At 41.8% G+C, this 23,552-nt stretch overlaps 1 protein-coding gene across 1 annotated transcript in view; it reads left to right on the top strand.

The window, feature by feature from the left end:
* SLC30A8 (solute carrier family 30 member 8) overlaps positions 1–22,318 on the top strand; it is a 41,122-nt gene extending 18,804 nt beyond the window's left edge. The window contains 8 exon segments of the mRNA XM_069600358.1: positions 4,004–4,130; positions 4,132–4,148; positions 8,226–8,382; positions 12,415–12,565; positions 15,528–15,590; positions 15,592–15,634; positions 20,690–20,824; positions 22,113–22,318. Coding sequence (XP_069456459.1) covers positions 4,004–4,130; positions 4,132–4,148; positions 8,226–8,382; positions 12,415–12,565; positions 15,528–15,590; positions 15,592–15,634; positions 20,690–20,824; positions 22,113–22,258 — 839 coding nt within the window. The 3' untranslated portion in view covers positions 22,259–22,318.
* The last annotated feature ends 1,234 nt before the right edge of the window (positions 22,319–23,552 follow it).

The raw sequence follows: 23,552 nt of genomic DNA, 5'->3' as shown, positions 1-23,552 counted from the left end.
TAAGTATCTCAGAGGGAGAAAAAATTCTCTCTTAGTAAGAGAAAATTTACTGGGTGGTGTGACAGCCACAAGCTTGATGAATAAGGGTACTTGTTTTGTACTAGAGCCAGAGTGTCTCAGTGGCTTAGGTTACTTATATTTTTTGAGGTTCCTGGTACTAAAAATTTAAGAAAATGTGCCAAAGCAAACTGTGATGTGTTTGAAATACTTTAAAAATAATGACATCACGAATTTCTGACATGACATTAAACACAGCATAATAATGCTACTCATACAGTGAAGTCGCTCAGTCGTGTCCGACTCTTTGCAACCCCATGGACTGTAGCCTACCAGGCTTCTCCGTCCATAGGATTTTCCAGGCAAGAATACTGGAGTGGGTTACCATTTCCTTCTCCAGGGGATCTTCCCGACCCAGGGATAGAACCCGGGTCTCCCACATTGGAGGCAGGCACTTTAACCTCTGAGCCACCAGGGAAGTCAGTAACAAACAATTTTTAGATGAGCAAACAATTGTCAGATGAACACTGAGTTCTCTCAGTCCTGTCAGTATGTCTCTGCTCTTCATGAAAATCATCACGAGTGCTTGACATGAACTCTCAGATCTGAGGTGAATATGAGACCCAGACCCAACCTCTCCCCTCTAAGGTCGTCTCCACCCGCCAGGCCCTAGAAGAGTCTGTTTCCAGGACTCAGTCCTGAGCACCTCTCCTGCATTGCTCTCACTGCCTCGCTCCCTCCATTGTGTCAAGTACTCGAGGAATACGACTGTTGCTGCCCCGCTTCATGCCTGTATTGCAATTCCCTGTGGCTATTTCTGCTGTGTCTTAATCTCTAGCTTCTCCCGGCTCCGAGTCATCCTCCCTATCACTGGCAAAGATCTCCTGCTTAAATACAGACCTGAGCATGCCATAACCTTGCCTCAAAATCATAAAAAGATCCCTCTCTCCCACGGGATAACATTCAAGTCCTTTAGTGTGACGTGTGACACCTTACAAAGGGCCCAAGCCACCCTTCCTGTCTCGTTGCCCACTATTCCTCCAACACTCCACGCTTCCTGTTGTTCAGCTGCTAGGTCGTGTCTGACTCTTTGCGACCACATAGACTGCAGCATGCCTGGCTCCTCTGTCCTCCACTCTCTTCTTGAGTGTGCTCAAATTCATGTCCATTGAGTCAGTAATGCTATCCAACCATCTTATCCTCTGCCACCCGCTTCTCCCTTTGCCTTCAATCTTTCCCACCATCAGGGTCTTTTCCAATGAGTCAACTCTTTGCATCAGGTGGCCAAAGTACTGGAGCTTCAGTTTTAGCACCAGTCCTTCCAATGAATATTCAGGGTTGATTTCCTTTAAGATTGACTGGTTTGATCTCCTTGCAGTCTCTCAAGGGACCTCTCAAGAGTCTTCTCCTGGACAATTGGAAAGCATCAATTCTTCAGCACTTAGCCTTAATCATGGTCCAATTTTCACATCTGTACATGACTACTAGAAAAACCATAGCTTTGACCACATGGACCTTTGTCGGCAAAGGTTCACCCCTTTTACTTTTCAACGAAGGTGCCCTGTTCTTTCATTTCTCTCTGTTTTTGTTCCTGCTCTTATCTCTTCCTGAAAAACACTTCCTTTCTAGTTAATTCTTACTCATCCCTTCTGTGGAAAGTTCTTCAGGGTTCCCAGTGACAGTGACTTTCGATCCCTTTGCTCATGTCACCTGTCTTCTGGACAGTGAGCATCAAATGATGAGATCACTGCAGAGAGGGCCTGTGCTTCGTTTCACTTTATGTATCTTTGTACATCCTACCCCTGCACTGTGCACCATAAGGGCTCCATACATCCAGGCTGGATGACTCAATTAATTGTCAATAATATCCCTACGCTTTCAGAAGCAAATGCCAGTTCAGCCAAGATGACCTCTTAAAAACAATTTACCCCATAAGATTCAGCATGAAGGCCCACAGTTTTCTGGATTGTTCTTATAAGAACCTCAGATGGTTGTAAAATGGCTCTCAATTCCCGGGTCTCCATACAAACATACTTCTTCCAAAGTAAGTCCTTTTTCTTTCCCAGGTGCCTCCTGACTCGGTTGAATCTGTGGAAGAACTCCTATAAGATGTCATTTCCTTGACTGAAGCTACGATTTTAGCCCAGCATACAGAATCATCACCATCATTCATTGCTAAGACTGTGGCATGGTGCTTATCTGCATGTAGTCATTCCTCTGGGAAGCAATAATGCATTATTAACACAGCTTTATTATCAGGCCCAAGTTTGGCAGACAGAGCAACATTAGAGGATAATTGGAAGGACAACTGATTTGTTAGCAAAATGTTGCTTTTTGGCTAATGAATCATTCTGATTTTTGCCCTGACAGCTCAGTAACAAGCTTGAAGACGATTTTGTTTCAGACCATTACACTTTGACAAACCAGTTATTAACTACAGCTAGAGCCAGCAATCTGTGGGGATTACTGCAATTATGAACCTTATATGTAATTTTTAAAAATCATTAGTTGAGACAAGGTGAGTCTGATGATGGAGGGGCTGATGACCGACAGACTCCATCACTTTGCAATACACAAGGGAAACCCAGCTTCTGGGAGGACTAATCTGTCAGCAGAAGCGCTTTGCTGGGAAGATGGAACAAGAGCAGTAAAGGTTATTGCACTCAAGCAACAAGCCCTGCTTGAGAAAACACAAAGCTGCTCTTTGACATCTGTTTTAGAGGTTGGAGGTCTTTTCTCAATGGAGAACTAAATGGAAGTGCAGGGAACAAACCAAATAGACAACAAGGCAGGTCTCCTATGGTCTGGGTTCCCTTCCTATGCGTTACTGGATTGTTGCTGCCTTCAAGATGATCATGCCAAGTGAAGTAAGTCTGAGAAAGTGAAATATCATATGATATTATTTATGCATGGAATCTAAAAACATGATACAAATGAACCTATTTACAAAACAGAAACAGTCTTGCAGACACGGAAAAGAAACTTAAGGCTACCAAGGGGGAAGGTGTGTGTGTTAGTTGCTCAGTCGTGTCTGACTCCTTGAGACGCCATGGGCTGTAGCCTGCCAAACTCCTCTGTCCACGGGATGGGTTGCCATTTCCTTCTCCAGGGGATCTTCCTGACCCAGGGATTGAACCTGGGTCTCTTGTGTTGCAGGCAGACGCTTTACTGTCTGAGCCACCAGGGAAGCCAGGGGAAGGTAGGGGGGAGATAAATTAGGAATCTCGGATTAACATAAACACACTACTATATATAGGCTAGATAATCAATAAGGACCTACTGTGTGGCACAGGGAACTGTACTCAATATTCCATAATAATCTATATGGGAAAAGAATCTGAAAAAGAATAGGTGTATGTGTATGAACAACAAAGTCATTTTGCTGTCCACCTGAAATTAACACAACATTGTAAATCAACTATGTTCCAATATAGGATAAACATTTTTTAAAAGGATCTCATTGCGAGGTGCCTGTCCTTTCTTCTTCCACCTCCCCAATATTCATTTCAAGCCCAGGTGGTTAAGATAAATTAACGGAGCAGAAGTAGTGAAGACTATGGTAAAATTACACATTGAACAGTAGCACACCAGTGGGCCAGTCTGTGCCATCCGGTTTACAGACAAAGTCCAGGTCCTCAGTCTGGAGACCCTTTCAATCCAGCCTGCACCTCTCCATTGTCACCCTATTATACTTCCCTTTTGAATCCTTATGTCCTAATCTAACTGGAATGTTCTTCAAATGGGCCCCACTTTCTAATCTCTGTACCTTAGCTCTCCCAGGAATGGCCTCTCTTGTGCAATTCATTTCTACACATTCAAATTCTACTCACCCTCTCAATCTCAGTTTCCTTACTTGTCAAAACGATGTAGATTATATCCAAGTTAAGACCCTTTCTCATCTTCAGTTCTGTGAGTCTGAGGCGTTTTCACCAAACTGTGGTTAGTACACATAGGATCTGGTCGCCCCGTGGGGCCCAACCCCACTTCCTATTCTGTATCCCTGTAGGTGGGCACATTGCTGGGAGTCTTGCTGTCATCACGGATGCTACCCATCTCTTAGTTGACCTGACCAGTTTCCTGCTCAGTCTCTTCTCCTTGTGGCTGTCATCGAAGCCCCCCTCCAAGTGGCTAACTTGGATGGCGCTGAGCAGGTATAGTTCATCAACCGAGCATCGAGGTGGAGTAATGCTGCAGAGTCCAATCAAGGATGAAAATGGAAGGGGTGAAGCGAAGCTTCGTTTGAAAATTCCTTAGAGGCACATCTCTGGTGCACAGAGGGAAATAGACGTGTATATGGGAACGTGTACTCTCAGTGCTAATTCCACTAATAGCCAGATTCATGGCGGCTACCTCTACTCCGATGGGACAACAGGAGCACATGCGTCCTTTTAGCAGCCACCTCAGCCCGAGAATCTCAGTGTGTGGTAACAGCCATGATGTTATTCATTGAATGACTTGGCATCTGGGAGAGAGGGCGGGCTGAAGCTTCTGACATTTTGCAAAATCAAGCACAGAGAGTCCAGAGAGTTGGAAAGACTGAAGAACTTCCCATAGAGGGGTTGGGAAAAGAATATGGACTTTCCAGTTCACATGGCGTTTAGCCATTCAGTGGATGGCTCAGCTGGATATCTTGTTCAAACAACCATCAACAACCACAAGAAAAGGAGAAGGAAGAAGAGGAAGAGGGGAGGAAAGTTTACTTTTTGTCTCTTCTTAGACCTGGGTCTTTGATGGGGTGATGGCTTGCTCTTGTCTAGGAAGGGGACCAGGTATGATGAGGCTTTACAGTCTGAGAACTTTTTACTGTGGCTCATTTTTACAGTCCACCCATCTCTTCAACACATACTGCCTCTCTACTTCTCCTCCTTTGTATAATTTCTTATGTCAGAGGAATAAGAGGAGCTTCTGGCTGAATGTAAAAATCATTTATATTAAGAGTTACAACTCCATATTTTCACACCAGTTGAGAACATCAACGTGAAACAGATCTGAGGGCAGAGCTTTGGCCAACATGCTAACACAGACAGCCTCACTAAAAGGTGCCGCTAGACGCAGACCGCAGGCTGTAGCCTGACGATTATGAACTGTGGTTTTTCATGCTTAGAATGATAGAAAGTTCTAATTTCATGAGATGAGATGGTTGAGTGCCATCTCATGTGCAATGGACATGAAGCTGAGTAAACTCCAGGAGATGGTGAGGGACAGAGAAGCCTGGCATGCTGCAGTCCGTGGGGTTGCAAAGAGTTGGACATGATTTGGTTTGACTGAACAATAACAACAATTTCATGCCAAACAATTTATCATCAGAGGTGTTTTGCACTGTTTTTCCTTTAACATTCAGAGAAAGAGAGGGAGAGGGAGAATTGAGGAAATAAACATCAATAAAAGGACTTGGTGACATTGTGATTTAAAGATGCTTTTCAGTCCTTAATAGGGCTACATTTGGAAAACACCTACTTTTGACTGAGTACCCATCATGGATCCTCATAAATTTTTACATGTATTTTACCCTTTCTGATACCATGGGTCAAAGCTGTTTTGTAAACACAGGCAGGACTCAGAATTTAGGTTGCTACTTGAACTTTCTCCTCCTGGCCACGGAGGTCAGTGAGAATTGACAATCCAGAGGCCAGGGCTGCTCAACAGAACTCTCGGTTTCAAGAGAAATGTTGTACAATAGATAGTACACTGGGGCCATGGAGCAATTTAAATGTGGCTAGTGCTAGTGAAAAACTGGATATTTAATTTTACTTTAAATTTAAACAGCCACACTGGATCGATGGCTACCATATTAGGCAGCACCCCCCACAGACATATAGATGAAAATCAACTAGTACATCAAACATATAATTTCCTGGATAACTTTGTTGAGGAAGAAGCTAAGTATAAAAAGTGAGTTTAGGTAAAGATAATATTAACATATGAACCCATGTTCATAGCAACAATATTTTAATTTTCATGATATGGAAGTAACCTAAAGTGTCCATCAACAGATGAGGTGATAAAGATAAGATGGGCACACACACACACACGCACGCACACACACACACACACACACACACACAGTGGAATACTACTCAGTCATAACAAGAGTGGAAATTTGCCATTTGCATCAACATGGATGGACAGGAAGGACATTCTACTAAGTGAAATAAAACAGACAGAGAATGAAAAATGCTATATGATACCACTTATATGTGAAATCTAAAAAATGAAACAAAGTAGGGGAGAGGGAAGGGAGTGAAGCATGATAGGGATAGGAGATTGAGAGGTACAAGCTGTTATACATAAAGTAAATAGCTCAGTTCAGTTGCTCAGTTGTGTCTGACTCTTTGCGACCCCATGAACTGCAGCATGCCAGGCCTCCCTGTCCATCACCAACTCCCGGAGTTCACTCAAACTCATGTCCATCGAGTTGGTGATGCCATCCAGCCATCTCATCCTCTGTCATCCCCTTCTCCTCCTGCCCCCAATCCCTCCCTGTATCAGAATCTTTTCCAATGAGTCAACTCTTCGCATGAGGTGGCCAAAGTATTAGAGTTTCAGCTTTAGCATCAGTCCTTCCAAAGAACACCCAGGACTGATCTCCTTTAGAATGGACTGGTTGGATCTCCTTGCAGTCCAAGGGACTCTCAAGAGTCTTCTCCAACGCCACAGTTCAAAAGCATCAATTCTTCAGTGCTCAGCTTTCTTCACAGTCCAACTCTCACATCCATACATGACCACAGGAAAAACCATAGCCTTGACTAGATGGACCTTTGTTGGCAAAGTAATGTCTCTGATTTTGAATATGCTATCTAGGTTGGTCATAGCTTTTCTTTCAAGGAGTAAGCATCTTTTAATTTCATGGCTGCAATTACCATCTGCAGTGATTTTGGAGCCCCCCAAAGTAAAGTCTGACACTGTTTCCTCATCTATTTCCCATGAAGTGATGGGACCAGATGCCATGATCTTCGTTTTCTAAATGTTGAGCTTTAAGCCAACTTTTTCCCTCTCCTCTTTCATTTTCATCCAGGGGCTTTTTAGTTCCTCTTCACTTTCTGCCATAAAAGTGGTGTCATCTGCATATCTGAGTTATTGATATTTCTCCTGGCAATCTTGATTCCAGCTTGTGCTTCTTCTAGCCCAGCGTTTCTCATGATGTACTCTGCATAGAAGTTAAATAAGCAGGGTGACAATATACAGTCTTGACGTACTCCTTTTCCTATTTGGAACCAGTCTGTTGTTCCATGTCCAGGTCTAACTGTTGCTTCCTGACCTGCATACAGGTTTCTCAAGAGGCAGGTCAAGTGGTCTGGTATTCCCATCTCTTTCAGAATTGTCCACAGTTTATTGTGATCCACACAGTCAAAGGCTTTGATATAGTCAATAAAGCAGAAATAGATGTTTTTCTGGAACTCTCTTGCTTTTTCCATGATCCAGCAGATGTGGGCAGTTTGATCTGTTGCTCTACGTAAAAGGAGGGAGGATCGAAATTATGGGATGTGCCTGACCACTGACTCACAGAGTGTTTCTAGAGCCTTGTAGGGTTTTAGAACTGATCTAAAAGGTTGAGTGAAAGATCAAGGTGAGGCTTAAGGAGCTTCTAAGTAAGCAAGCATGCTTTGCTCAGTAGGAAGCTTGAACCCTGTCTTATCTTTAAATATTCATGTAAATGTCTCTATTCTGATACTTTTCTTCCTTACTCTTGCCCATAAAATGCAATTAGAGTGTTGACATACCTTGGAGTTTGCCTCTGTATTTATAGTAAGTTGAGTTGGCAAATGAAACTCATTTTCATTAAGCCTCTAAACCTTCCCTTTTTACTGTTTTACAGTGCTGGCAAGTCGTAAATGTTTTATGGCAGAATTAAGGGTTTCTAAACACATTTTACCCTTTGTGTCTCATTATTTCATCTCTTAATAACTTTCAATCATTTTAGCACCTGTTTAAATTAAAATCCCTCAGGAAAACAGCAAGGGCAGGCAGCAATTAATATGCTTTAAAAATTTGCTGAAAATTACTTAGTAATGTGAAGCATAATGAACTAGTATTTTATGAATGCAACAAGAAAGTGTCTCATCTTAGTACTAAAATTCATCCACACTTCTGCTTTGTAAATGACTAAATGCTGTGCGGCCTCTTTTCTTTGGTGGGGAGGTGGAGCATTAATGTTTCATGAGTCTTGGGGAGATTAAGGTGGTTCACAGATTCTCTGTGCGTGTGTGTCTGTGTGCTTGTATCCCTAGAGATCCTGGGGGCCCTGCTATCCAGCCTGTGCATCTGGGTGCTGACAGGCGTGCTGGTGTACCTGGCGTGTGAATGCCTGCTGTACCCTGATTACCAGATCCAGGCGACTCTGATGATCATCGTTTCGAGCTGTGCAGCGGCAGCCACATTATGTAAGTGGCCCCGCATGCTGCCCATGAAGCTTGTCAGGACAGAGATTTGTGCTGGTTTTGTTGTTGTTACTGCTTGTTTCTAATTCCTCCACTTGTGAGGATGGTCGAGACCTGACAGAGTGTTCAAACGGCTCTACGACCGAAGATCAGGCTGCTTGTGCTAGTTAATGTGCATTTTAATATCCACTTCTAATAGCTATCATCTTGAGTGCTTCCTATGTGCCAGAGACTGCTAAGATCTTTTGATCTACATTATCAAGCTCAATGTGCACAACACAAATACTTTACAGATTAGGAAACTGAACCTCAGTAAGGTTAAATAAATTGCCAATGAGGTAGTGTAGAGGAGGATTTGAAAATAGATCCACCAAACCCAGAATTGAGCTTCTAGCCATTCTACTCTCTCACACAAATGAAACAGTTCCACGTGGGATGTGACTTACTCCTCTCCTGTTTTTGTTACATGAACACATTATGAGTTCCCAGAGACCTGGGTTGGAAAGGATCATAAATTTTGTTTACTTCAGCCCCTTTCTACTTTTGAATTCCCTTTTGCAATATCCCCATAAAATGGTTATTAGTTTCATATATATTTTAACAGAATAACAGGGAATTTATTTCTCTCAAGAGCAACCTATCTTGTCTTTGTATCATTATGACTGCATGAACATTCTTCCTTAAACTGTGTTAGCTATATTCTTTCTTTAGTTTCCATCTATTGGTCCATTCTCTTATCCAGGCAGTCTTAAATCATTCTCATAGGACATCTGATCATTGCCATATTGATCTGGTCTTCTTAGATGAACTGTTTGATTACTCATGACAATGGGGAGTTGAGGCCAGGACTTTGACCCTTTTTGGTTGATTTGCTCTTTCCTATTTGATAGTCTGATTTGGGGTAACCTTACTTAAAACTCTGTTATCTATCTACCTACCTACCTACCATCTATGGTAGACACAATAATGACCCTTCAGGGGTTTCCACATTCTAACCCTTGGAACTCCTGAATATGTAATTTACATGGGAAGAGAAACTTTGCAAATGTTGTTAAGGATGGACCTTGAGATGGGCAGATTATCCTGGATTATCCAAACAGGTCCAACACAACCACAAAAATCCTTAAAAGAGGGAAGCATAAGGTCAGAGGGCAGAGAAGATGATGCATTGCTGACTTTGAAGATGGAGGAAAGGGCCTGGAGTCAGTGAACAGAAGTGACCTCTAGAAGCTGGAAAAAGTAAGAAAATGAATTTCCCCCTGGAACCTCCAGAAGGAATGCGGTCCTGCCCACTTTCTAACCTCTAGAACGATAAGATAATACATTTATGTTGTTCTAAGCCACAAAGGCTTTGTGGTAACTTGTTATGGCAGCAACAGGAAACCCAGATACCATCTATGTATCCCCTGTCTTGTGATGAAACATGATACATGCAATCAGGTAGGTTCATGCATAAAAGTAGACAGAGAGCAGAGTGGCATTGTAAGCATTTTGTTTTTTTAAGAGAGGGTACAAAGGAGTCCTTGGAATTGGAGGAACCTGAGCATGGATACTTTGAATAAGTTCCTCTAGGTACTCTCATATCCTGACCTTGCACCTGCTTTTAGTTCCTTACTTCTTAGTTTGGGACCCATTGCTCAAAATCTTTAAGATGAACAATCAGAAGAGTGGTATTTGATCTTCTGTCACTGATGAGATCCCTAATTCCACCCAGTTAACTTGGAAATGCATTTCACATTGGCAGTGGGAGAAAAAGTATGGAGAGATCAATACAAGTCTATCACTCCTAGGAGACAAATAAGCCAGGCCACATGTCCTGCTGACTGTCATCATCTTTGCCTAAGAAGAACAATATGTCCCCAGGACAGCAGTAACAATAAAAATATTAATAATTGCCCAGGAGTCATTGTCATATAGGCTGTGTCCATGCTGCCTAAAGATGAAGATGCACCCAGTTAACTACCACATAAATCTGGCACCTTGATGACTGAGGCTGACTTTCTGAATAGATACCATCCACATTTTCTTTTTACTGCAACTGCTTTCAAACTCTGAGCCTAATATTGCAGGTGAGTTTCATACTTACAAAGACCAGGGAATTGAAAAGCATTGACTTCCCTGCACAAGGAGGTAATTTTTATGGATAAACACACTGAGTGACTAAAATGTTTACTTAGAGAACTGGGATTATAGATTTCAAGTGCTACATGCTTCACTGTCTGACTACAGAGATATCTGAACCATAATTTGGGAATAAATCTATTCCTTGGGAGCCCAAAATCAGGGCAGAAAGTTCTAACAGAAGTTGCTAAGGGATTCTAGAATGAAGGTTATTGATAGAGCCTTAAGGCTAAGTTTTCTCTGCCTGAAACATTTCCTCCTCTTCTAGCCCATTTAACTCTAGTATAACCTTTCAAACCCAACTCAATTGCTTTGTCTGTCTAACTAAATCAGACTCCCTTGCTGTACTATCTGTAGCACCAGTTCTTAATAGGCTCAGGATAATTAGAATTTTCCATTTATGTGTGTCTTTTTAGAATCTCCGCCATCTCCATCATACTTAAAGTTATAATGGGGAGGGGCCATGTCTGTTTTCACCATTACACTCCAAGTATTAAACAGTGCCTGGCATATAAAATCCCTAAATAAGCTTTTTTTTAATATAAAATGAGTAAAAGAATGAATGACTATGGGATGAGCATACATGGCAGGCCTAGAAACTGCCAGGCATAAACGGCTGTCTGAAGAACTTTAAATGGTAGCTTCTAATAGAAGGTGAATTTCTGCTCAAACATTAACAATATAAAACCTGTAGATTATGTAATGATCAAATCTTGATGAATAGAAGTCAATCTGCTTTGTGACGATGGCCTGAGATTTAATAGACACTTTACCTGCAAACAGACTGGGGTATGTGGCACTGAAAAATTATTTTTTTTACACCTTTGTTCCAAAATGCTCAGAAAGTGTTTCTAGGCAAAACATAAGAGATATTACTCCTAAAGTGGATAAACAGAATTGGGTACATAATTTATAGGGCCCACTACTAATCTCTTGGAATTGGATTAGAGATGTTAAATTTTGCAATATGTTATACACATATAAAACATTTATATTCATGAATATATTGCAGGTTTGATAAATCGCTATGTATTTACACAAGCACATTACTTTCATCATTGGCCATTAGGGAATTATTCACATTTCAAGTTCTAGGGGAAATGAATAAAATTGAGTAAAATAAAAGTTTAAAAAATTCAACCTTGATGAAATTCATTGCTTATTTTGTTGTATTGCTTTTTGCTGCTTTTTGCATTTGAAACCAGCACATTTAATTAAGCTCCCACCAAAGCTCAGCTTTAAGTCTGGCTCGGTAGACACTTGATAAATGATATTTCCCCTCCTCCTTGTCAAATACTTGGCATTTACCTAATATATGTTACTCTCTAGTTTTAAAATGAAACACAGTAGGATTAAACTGGGCTTCCCTGGTAGTTCAGCTGGTAAATAATCTGCCTGCAATGCAGTAGACCCCGGTTTGATTCCTGGGTCAGAAGATCCCTGGAGAAGGGATAGGCTACCCACTACAGTATTCCTGGGCTTCCCTGGTGGCTCAGAGGGTAAAGAATCTGCCTGCTATGTGCGAGACCTGGGTTTGATCCTTGGGTTGGAAAGATCTCCAGGAGGACATGGCAACCCACTCCAGTATTCTTGTCTGGAGAATCCCCACGGACAGAGGAGCCTGGCGGGCTATAGTCCATGGGGTCACAAAGAGTCAGACATGACTGAGCGACTAAGCACAGCACAGCATTAATTAGAAAGAGAAGATGATATGAATCTTCAATGTCTGTCCTTGTGTGAAAATTTTAAAATTCTGTGATACCCCTGTGTTCAAAATTACTCCAAAATAGTCCATTATGAAGCAGCAATGTTTCAATCCATTGCCATTTTGGATAACACAGGCTGTCATCAACATGATACTGCAAAGATTTTTAAGGGTTAATCTCACGTGTGCCAAGGACATTGTTTTTTCTTTCAGACTAAGTGTGATTTTACACCAGAAATACCCTGCCCACAGTCACAAAGAAGTGCAAGCCAATGCCAGTGTCAGAGCTGCTTTTGTACAAGCCCTTGGAGATCTATTTCAGAGCATCAGTGTGTTAACCAGGGCGCTTATTATTTACTTTAAGGTGAGTATGTCGGAGTCAACTCCCTGTTTCAGTGACTTCATAGATTAGATGGTACGTGATCTGGCCCTCCATTATTACTTTAAATGGGGGTTTGCCTACACGAATTACCTACACGATTTGCCTACACGAATTACTTTACAAGGTGCAAACAAACAAACATTTCAAAGCTGATTTTCCTAATTCATAAGAGCAATGTCTTTAACTATACGGCTGCCAGTCTTTTAAGAAAACAGTTCTTTTGTCCTGGGGTTAAGGTGGACAGCAACAGAACCATGAAAAACTTAGGATTCTTGGGTTATAAGCAACAGAAAAGGTCTCTGGTTCACTTAAGCAAAACATAGATTCATTGATTGAAATTTATTAGAGGTACTCCTCTAAGAAAGCAAGGTAGAAATAAGGGAAACTGTTGGTATTCAGATTTCAGAAACTATCCAATTTCTGTCCCAGGCATCATGCTGAAATGAATGTACATGTGTGTGTGCATGCTCAGTCACTCAGTGGTGCCCAACTCTTTGCAACTCTATGAACCTTAGCCCACCAGGCTCCTCGGTCCAAAGGATTTTCCAGGAAAGAATACTAGAGTGCGTTGCCATTTCCTCCTCCAGTGGATGTTTCCAACCCAGGGATCAAATCCACGTCTCCTGCATTTGCAGGTGAATTCCTTATTACTGAGCCATTGGGAAGCCTGAAATGAATGTGATTCAGCTAATTTTTTTCCTCTTCCAGTCACTCTGCTGAAAATTCATGTTTCCGGGAAATGGAACCCAGTTGATGTAGACTGGGTCTTGTATCTTTTGCTTGGCTGGGGAGGGTAGAGCCATTGACTGACTCTTCCACAATGGGAGGGAGAGAACTTCTTTCCCAAAAGAACTGTGTTAATGGAAACCTGGAGTAGATCAGGGTGAGCCTCTGACCCTAAACAAATATTCACTATAGCTCCCTGTTTGGTAATTAGTTCAGTCAGTTCAGTCACTCAGTCGTGTCCAACTCTTTGCGACCCCATGAATCTCAGTACACCAGGCCTCCCTGTCCATCACCAACTCCCGAAGTTCACTCAGACTCACGTCCATCGAGTCAGTGATGCCATCCAGCCATCTCATCCTCTGTCGCCCCCTTCTCCTCCTGCCCTCAATCCCGCCCAGCACCAGAGTCTTTTCCAATGAGTCAACTCTTCGCATGGGGTGGCCAAAGTACTGAAGTGTCAGCTTTAGCATCAGTCCTTCCAAAGAAATCCCAGGGCTGATCTCCTTCAGAATGGACTGGCTGGATCTTTTTGCAGTCCTAGGGACTCTCAAGAGTCTTCTCCAACACCACACTTCAAAAGCATCAATTCTTTGGCGCTCAGCTTTCTTCACAGTCCAACTCTCACATCCATACGTGACTACTGGAAAAACCATAGCCTTGACTAGACAGACCTTAGTCAGCAAAGTAATATCTCTGCTTTTGAATATACTATCTAGGTTGCTCATAACTTTTCTTCCAAGGAGTAAGCATCTTTTAATTTTATGGCTGCGATCACCATCTGCAGTGATTTTGGGGCCCCCAAAAATAAAGTCTGACACTGTTTCCACTGTTTGCCCATCTATTTCCCATGAAGTGAAGTGTTTGGTAATAACAAGAACTAAAAGAGGTGGGTGAGGGCAGAGGTACAGCCAGGCGGGTAGTGGAGGAGAGGGGCATTTATCTCTGTCCATTTGCATCATGACTGTCCATTTAGCAGGGACTCTATTGTTTTACTAAAAAACTAAAACATGTAAACAAAAATTACAAAGACTTGTCTGAATTCAACTGAGTAAATCATCACTGAAAGCTTTAAGTTTAAGGCAAAATTGTTCAAGTTGTACAGGTGAGTAGAGTTTGAGAGTACTCTTATCAAGGTCACCCTGGCTGAGTCTCTTGGAAGTAATGAGGCACAGAGTTTTCTGTGGCCCAGAACTTCATCAAGGGCAGAATAGCAAATGTTTCACCCTGAGGCCAAGGGCTCCAGTGGTGAGAGAGCGTGAGAACGAGGCCTCAGTGTATACTTTTTGGACTGAATCAAAGATGCCCACCTTGAGTCTATAACATACTTAAGAGAGAAAGACATAAACTGACCCCATCTGCCAAGACCAAGCTCTGGCTGTACGTTGGTCACATGCAACCTCTGAGCAGATGATTCCCTTTCTTATCATAATTAGGGCTGAAAAGTCATTGAATACTGTGCCCATATGTGCATATTTTCATCTATCCTCTCTACTTCCATTAATTTGAGAAACATTAAATAAGGCCTTTTGAGGGAGCACTCAAGGATATCTCTCCTCTTACTGTTTTTTTATCCTCATTTAAAAAAAAATTAGCAGCACTGGCTTTTCCTGAGCTGAAAGAATAGCACTGAAACATGTATCTAACCATATGTAAAACAGAGTGCAAGCTCGATGCATGAAGCATACTCAAAGTCAGTGCACTGGGAAAACCCAGACGGATGGGGTGGGGAGGGAGGTGGGAGGAAGGTTCAGGATGGGGGACACATGTACACCTGAGGCTGATTCATGTTGATGTGTGGCAAAAACCACTCGAATAAAAAAATTTGGCAGCACTGGCTTTTCATTGCAGTGAGCAGGCTTTCTGTAGTTGCACTGCGTGGTCTTAGTTGCTCCATAGCATGTGGGATCTTAGTTACCTGACCAGGGATCAAACCTTAGTCCCCAACACTGGAAGGTAGCCACTGGGAAAATCCCTCTCCTTACTTCTTAAATTGTAGGGAGAACATGTCTTACGGTCTCCCTTTCTTTAGTCATTGAGAGTTGAAAGCTTAGAAGGATTATGTCTTTAGGGAGTCTTGAATCTGATTTGGATGGTAAGTGTCAGGAGGGTGAACGGGTGACAGGAAAGGAAGGAAGTGTGGGGGTTTCCTTATTTTGTCAATCAGACTTTCTGCAGGGGAGGCCTGGATTCAAAGAACTGAAATTCCTTTTTTTTCTAGCCAGAGTATAAGGTAGCAGACCCGATCTGCACATTCGTCTTTTCTGGCCTGGTTTTTGCCAGTTACCATCACTATCTTAAAGGACTTCTCCATCTTATTCATGGAAGGTAGGAGTGATTTTCATATTATTTCCAGCATGTGTGTTTTCTCTTCCCTATAACCACAAAAGGAAATGACCTCAAGGCATGCTCACTGTGAGCCTGCATTATAAGGAAAATGTAAGCTTATAAGGAATTTTTATGAATCTAAGTACTATGAGTTTTATTCATATGGGAATAAATAAAAAAGAATTGGCTATTTCTTCTCTAGCAATTATCATATCATATGGCATAGTATAAAAGCAATATGTACAAATACTAGAGATAAACAGTGAGGGAGAAACAGCAAAATTATACGTTTATTCCTAAATACATGAAAATTACCTAAGAAAGATTGTGCAACTCTGTCTCTTGGGCAGCATTATAACTACTATGATACTGAAAAGGTAAAATGCTTGTTAGACTAGGCCAGCAGTTCTCAGACATTAGTGGCATCAGAACCACTTGGGGGGTCTGTTAAAACAGACTGTGAGGCCCACCAGACAGCTCCTGAGACAGTAGACCTGGATGGGATGGGGCCTGAGAAATCTGAATTTTAACAAGATGTTGATGCTACTGCCACAGTGAAACAGGAAATGGACTCAAAGTCCTTGTGTGACAAGTGAACGCCCTCGCTTGGCAGGGGACAGTGTATTTGTTTAGGTCCCAGATGATTCCACCTCCTGTCCTGGGGGCTGAGTGCCGAGCTGCAGCTGTTGCTGCTTTTACAGAAGCTATTGAAAAGAGACAAATGCATATACAATTTAGGATGACTATATTTGGTGTTCTCTCTCAGTACAGCTCTTCTCTCATGATTATCTTTTTTTTTACTGTAAGGAAAAGTGTAGCTAATTATTGAAATTCCTATCAGATAGGCAGGTAACTCCTACATGAAATATACTTATTTTTGAATTAGGTTTTCAAATTAGGTTAGCATAAAATAATATTTGTACTTGATAAATTTAAATATATGTGTGTGTGTGTGTGTGTGTGTGTGTGTGTGTGCTGTGTGCCTAGTTGCTCAGTCATGTCTGACTCTGCAACCCCACAGACTGTAGCCTGCCAGGCTCCTCTGTTTGTGGAATTCAGGCAAGAATACTGAAGAGGGTTTCCATGCCCTCCTCCAGAGGATCTTCCCAACCCAGGAATCAAACCCAGGTCTCTCGCATGGCAGGCCGATTCTTCACTGCCTAAGCCACCAGGGAAGCCCAAGAATACTGGAGTGGGTAGCTGATTTGTTCTCCAGGGGATCTTCCTAACCCAGGAGTTGAATCAGGATCTCCTGCATTGTAGGTGGATTCTTTACCAGCTGAGCTACAAGGGAAACCCATATATATATATATGTATATGTATATATATACACATATATATGTATATATATATGGATTTCCCTTGTACACATACATACACATATATGTGTGTGTATGCTTTTCCATATAAAGGCATACATACACATATATGTGTAAATGGAAAGGCATAAAATGATAAGACTTCTCCCCATTTTTTCACCTGTAAATTCTCAATCTTATTCTTTAACCCTAACATCTACTAATAAGGTAAAAGGTGACATGCTGCTGCTGCTGCTGCTGCTGCTGCTAAATCTCTTCAGTCATGTCCGACTGTGTGCAACCCAGAGACGGCAGCCCACCAGGCTCCCCTGTCCCTGGGATTCTCCAGGCAAGAACACTGGAGTGGGTTGCCATTTCCTTCTCCAATGCATGAAAGTGAAAACTGAAAGTGAAGTCGCTCAGTCGTGTCCGACTCCTAGTGACACCATGGACTACAGCCCACCAGGCCCCTCCATCCATGGGATTTTCCAGGCAAGAGTACTGGAGTGGGTTGCCGTTGCCTTATATCTTTCCAAAAACATCTATGCATTTACACATATATGTATATGTAATAAAACACACACACACACACACACATACACATGTGTATGCTGTTGCTAAGTTGTGTCTGACTCTTTTGCAACCCCATCCCAAGCAAGAGTACAGGAGTGGGTTACCATTCCTGTCTCCAGGGGATCTTTCCAACCTAGGGATTGAACCTATGTTTCCTGCTTGACAGACAGATTATTTACCACCAAGCCACCAGGGAAACCCTAAATATGTGTATACATATGTGTGTCTATATACATGAGTGTGTGTGTGTATATATAGTGTATGTGTATATGTCTTTTTTTCATCAAACAAGATTATACATGTATTTTGTTCTGCTCCTTGTTTTTTTTTAACTAGGAATCTTTCCATATTAGTAAATACATAGATAACCTCTTTCTTTTTCATGGGTACAAAGTATTCTATTGTTAGCATCCACTTGCTTATTGATGGACATTACAAATAATGCTTCAATTATATTCTTAGCACTTATATCTGTGGAATAATTCCTAGACATGTATTGCTGTTTCAGAAGTTATGGACCTTTTAAAATTTGATAGATACTGTCATTTTACCAAAGAGACCATATCAGTTTTTTTTCCCACCAACAGTGTAGGAGAGTGTTCATTTCTTCCCAACCTCACCATCACTGGATATTATCAAACTGTTAATTCTCCTATAATCTGATAGGTGATTATATTATATCTTATTGATTGTATATGTGAATCTTTAATTATGAAACCTAGTGAGTGATTTTTCATATACCTATTAGCCTGGGTAATTATTTTTTTGAACACTAATTTGGGTATTTTTCTGGAGGCATTGATATTTTTGCAGGCTCTCCATCAGAAAGAAAAAGGTTTCTAGGATGTGATGAACACTGAGGTCCATGGGAACATGTCCTCTTGCTCAGTATTATTCCATAGAGGAAAGTAAATAGGAGTAGACTTGCATTCTCCATAAAAGTAAAGTGATAAAAGGGGGCAAGAGAAAAAGAGGTAGTGGGATCTTGACTTCATCTCAAGAGTCCCAGATGAATGACAGCATAAGGTCAGGGATGACACATTAGACATAATTGTCACCTTTGGGTTACAATACCTGGGGTCTAGTGTTTACAGAACACTTCACACCCAGAGGAGGGATCTTAGAGTCTGGCATCCCACTTACCCATGTGGCCTTACAAATTCTTCTTAACCCTTCTGACTCCCAATTTCTTCTCCAGTCAAACAATTCTAGCACTGATTAGATCTTAAGTTTTATAACTATTAAATAAGATCATTACTAGAAAGTGCTTAGCACAAACCTTGACCTATACTAGGTTCTCAGTAAAGGTGCTAATATTATTAATTATTTTATTATTGTGTAACATTTTAACGCATGACTACATGCACTTTCTATGGCTAATCTGAGACAAGAATTTCTTTGTTTCTAGTACCCCAAGTTTGTGGAGCTTATAGAGTAAAAAATCATGTTGACCAGCTGTTTGTTCTACGAAAAGATATTAAATGGGATAAAACTAAACTCAAACTGTACTGAATTTTAAGTTAGCTCCAAGGAGGGAATCCCTATGAGCAAGGTTCTTAAATCCTGAAAAAGGAGGGTTAAGGATTCCCTATTACCTTTAATAAAGTGGTTCTAATCTGGCAGCTCATTACAATCATCTGGGAAGCTTTTGAAAAATACTTATGCCCAGGCCCTAGACCCAGATATCTTGATAGATCTTGACAGATTTAATAGAAGCTAGCTTTTTTTTTTTTTTTTAACATGTAGGCAAGCTTGAGAACCACTTCAAAGTAGGGCTTCCCAGTAGCTTGTAAATACTAGTGCAATGGTTCTCTACTTTGGCTCTGTTAGAATCAACAAATGAGGTAACAAAATACTGAAGCTGGTCTTCTCCCCAGAAAATCTGATTTAATTGGTTTTGGGTCTCATTTGGTCATTGGGATTTCTTAAATCTCTAGTGACACTAATGTGCACCCGAGGTCAAGAGCCACTCTGAAAGCACATAGATTTCAGAGCCTCATCCAGAGATGTTTTCTTTAGGAGAATTTTAATAGAGCCAAGGCATATTTATTTACAACCAACACACGAGGTGTTTGTGTTGTTTGTATATAATTGAAGTGGAAGCTAAAAAGTGTTCATCCTCAGAAAACTTTTCTACAGAATCCTCTTTGGGTCATCTTTAGTTGACAGAGATTTACCTATCGCATCAAATGGCTTTACCACTGTGGTGCTAATTGAGCTGATTTTTTAAAAATTCGTATATCAACCTGATGCCTTTTATGATTTTAACCAACCATTGACTTGGTTTTTCTCTCTGTAGCCAGCCAAAGCAAATGTCCTTATATTTTCAAATCCTATCATCTATGTGACAATCCTTGCAAGGTTTGAAAACGGTGATTCTACTTCCCTTCACCTTCCCATATCCAGGTAGAGACACTCCAGTTCCTTCAGCCCCAAAACATAGCTGACTGGCTGCCAAACTCCCCACCTTCATGCATGTCCCACACTATTCCTCTAGAAACAATGACGACAGTCAAACTACTACATTCTGCGGCTTGAATAGTAAACCCTTACTACTGTACTTAAAATGATAGAAATTCTACAGACAGAATAATGAGATGGTATTATAACATTAGGATCTCCTCTTATCATAGTTCGCTAAGGGACTGGTTAGAAGACTAACAATTGTATAGCATTAGAGTTTACCAAGGACAGATGTTTTCTGAGATGTTTTCAGAGTCCCCAAAGGACACTGTTAACTACATATTGCTTTTATTATGCTTATTTTACTACCAATATTCTGAGGATTAGAGAAGTTCCAAGTGCTGGGTAAAATTCACAATAGTTGTAGTCAGAATGCCAACCCAAGATTATTCAATACCAAATCCCACAGGATTTCACTTTGCTTTCCAGATAATTACAAACGTAATTGGGGGAAATAATGCACTCTGGAAGTGAAGGGTGATGACTGTCTTGATGGCTGCAGAGTAAAATCTGCAAATGCTCTTTGTGAACCTGTAGCTGATGGCAAAACCTTTGAAACAGGTGAATCTGCTTTTGTTAACATTTGAAAAGAGAAACCACAGATGGAGAGGGCAAGGTAGTATTTTAGTAAGAACTTTGCAGCCCCAATTAGTCTTTGCACTGAGCCATACTTCACAAGATACCCTACTAACCCTGGCCTCCTGTTCTCTCCTCTTGGCAGGTGTGCCAAAGCACCTGAGCTATAATGGTGTGAAAGAGCTCATCTTAGCAGTGGATGGGGTGCTCTCTGTGCACAGTTTGCACGTCTGGTCGCTAACAATGAACCAAGTGATTCTCTCTGTTCACATTGCTGCAGGTCAGTGAGTTTGTAAACATCCTGGACAAAAATTCAGTCATATCCTATAACGTCAGTCATTTCCCTCCTTTTGGTAGAGCCGCCCTGAGTGTCTGTTGCATGCCAAAACAATTGCAATGTGTTTTGTGTGACCAAGGACCTTTGAAACCCCCTTCCCCGTGCCAATGTCGTCATGGCAACAGTGCTACTTAGGACCACCCTGGAGGTGGAAGGTAGCGGTTTAGAGAGTAGAACAAAAGGATAAAACACCACCCAAGCTTCAAGGCCTTAAATTCTTTTTGACTCGATGTCCTATTGGTTAAAGGAGTGGAATGAATTTAACAAGAAACCTTCACTGATTATCTTTGGTGTGTGAGATGTTTTACCCTAGCATCAAAGAGAGAAAGGTGAAGGAGACACAGGTCTCATCCTTAAGATTCCAAAAAGGTAAAAGATATACTAGTCAGAATTAATGGTGGCTTCTTTACTGGATGGTTAGCAATTCTGTAACCATGTGAGATAACTCTTGGGATGTGAGGCTTACCCTAAAAAACTACTTTGTCAAGTAGAAGGTGATTTTGCTCATGATACATCCTAGGGCTGAGAAAATGGGCAATGGCTCGGGAGACAGCTCAGACCAAGAATGATATATTAGGCTGCTGAGAAATAACTCATGAAGTTACTCAGAGGCAGGATACAGGAAGAGTCATTGGAGGACTGTGCTTTCTCAGACATCCTCATCTCAGCTGAGAGGCTTGGATCTGGCTGCAGGGAATTTACAGCCTCTCCTACACCAATATTTCACTGCAAATGGAAGGATCTAGTAAACACTCAGGTTACTATGGAGGGAACTTCACAGCCTCCTGATACCTTTTGGGAAAAGAGAAAAAGACGGCAGAGAGGGCTGCTGCTCTAAATGTTTGCTGGCTCTTGTCACCATCCTTGAGATAAATTGTGATTATATATAAGGGTGAAAACTCAGAGAACCCAGGGAGCCAGTGAGCAGGGCTGTATAAGAAATAGTAGTTCTGACTTGACTTTTTCATGGCTTATCTCCTCTGTCACACTCAGCCCCTAGGGACACCAGACCCCAGAGAGAACTAACTGTGGGCAGGAAGTTCGCATAGTGACAGGGTGCTTTGCAGGCATGTCTGTGTAAGAGTAGCTGATTGTCAGGGCCATCACGGCTCCTTTCGACTGCACTGCCTGTGCCCTACCCCAGCAGCAGAGACAAGTACTTGAAGCTGGAGATGAGCCGTCGCCCTGTGTGTGCAATCAGTGCCAATCTCTCTCAGTTCTTTATCAACAGCCGCCAGCCGGGAGAGCCAGGGGGTTCGGAGAGAAATTGCAAAAGTCCTCAGCAGTCGCTTTCCTGTGCACTCACTCACCATTCAGATGGAGCTGCCAGCCGACCAGGACCCCGCCTGCCTTTTATGCGAAGACCCTCAGGACTAGCCAGTTGCTCTGCCAGCTCCCCAGGTTTGACAGGCCACTGCGTGCTGCTCCACAGTTTCTAAGAAACCAACAGAAGAAGTCTGAGAAACTCATGATACAGTACGATGCACACTGTAGCTCCATCCCCCATAAATGAAATCGTGCTTAGATTCATCAGTCAATTGGATTCTCCACCCATCGGGAGCTGTGTTCATTCTAGGAATGTATGTATAGATTATTCCTGACTGGGGCTGAAATAACAGCTGTTTGTAACCACAGGTAATAGAAAGTTCACCTCCCTTCAGTAACGCATCCCGAGGCTGAGTGGGCAAAGCTGAACTCAGGAAGGAGTCTTACCAGGAATCAGTGGCAAGGAAAGAGTCACAAAAATTTTTCCAAAACATGAAAAGCAAAAGTAAGGAGAGCTGAGTCAGGGGTAAAAGCTAATTTGGAGGCCCAGTATTCTTGCTAAAGAATCCTGTGGACAGAAGAGCTTAGCAGGCTACAGTCCATGGGATTGCAAGAGCCGAACATGACCAAGCACACAAGTATGCATGCATGGCTCTTTCGATATGTCCCCTTATTTCATTCTAATGACTTTTTAAAAGTTGAAATTAATATGATCATTGTATAGATAAAGCCATAAAGATTAAGTGAATCAATCAATGTCATTTATTCTTTCATTTTAAAACCTTTTTCAACACAGGCTATAGGCAGAGCATTGGTAAACCAAGCTGACATGCCCTTTGCCCTCACAGAACTCTTTCCCTTTGGGAAGAGACAGGCGTTATACTAATAAACACCACCAAGAATATACTACAAATAGCAGCAAGTGATATGAAAGAAGAGGGGCTGATTGAGGTTGGGGAAGTCAATGGAGGGCGTCTCTGAAGAAATGGCATCTAAGTTGAGACTTGAATGAAGAGGTAGGTGATAGCCAAATGCACTGTAGAAGGAAGCACATTCCAGAAGAAGCAAGAGAAACAGGGGACACCCTGAGGAAAGAAGTGGGTGCATTTGAGGAATTGGGGAAGGTCCTTGTGGCTAGAATGTACTAAGAGTGAGTTAAAGAATATGAAGGACCAGAAGGTGGAGAGGGACTTTCCTGGTGGTTCAGTGGTTAAGACTTTGTGCTCCCAATGTAGGGGGCAAGGGTTCAATCCCTGGCCAGGGAACTAAGATGCCACACACCACGTGGCATGGCTAAAAGAGTTTAAAAAAAAGGCAGGACAAACAAGCAAGTCCAAGTAAGAAAGTAGCTGAAACCAGATCTATTTTGACCAAAATCCCATCTATGCTTTCTCTTTGAACACTT

The sequence above is a fragment of the Ovis canadensis genome, chromosome 9, assembly GCF_042477335.2.
Source record: "Ovis canadensis isolate MfBH-ARS-UI-01 breed Bighorn chromosome 9, ARS-UI_OviCan_v2, whole genome shotgun sequence".
In the NCBI taxonomy this organism is placed as follows: domain Eukaryota; kingdom Metazoa; phylum Chordata; class Mammalia; order Artiodactyla; family Bovidae; genus Ovis; species Ovis canadensis.
The sequence above is the reverse complement of the archived record's forward strand: the minus strand, read 5'-3'. Positions and strand labels throughout refer to the sequence as shown.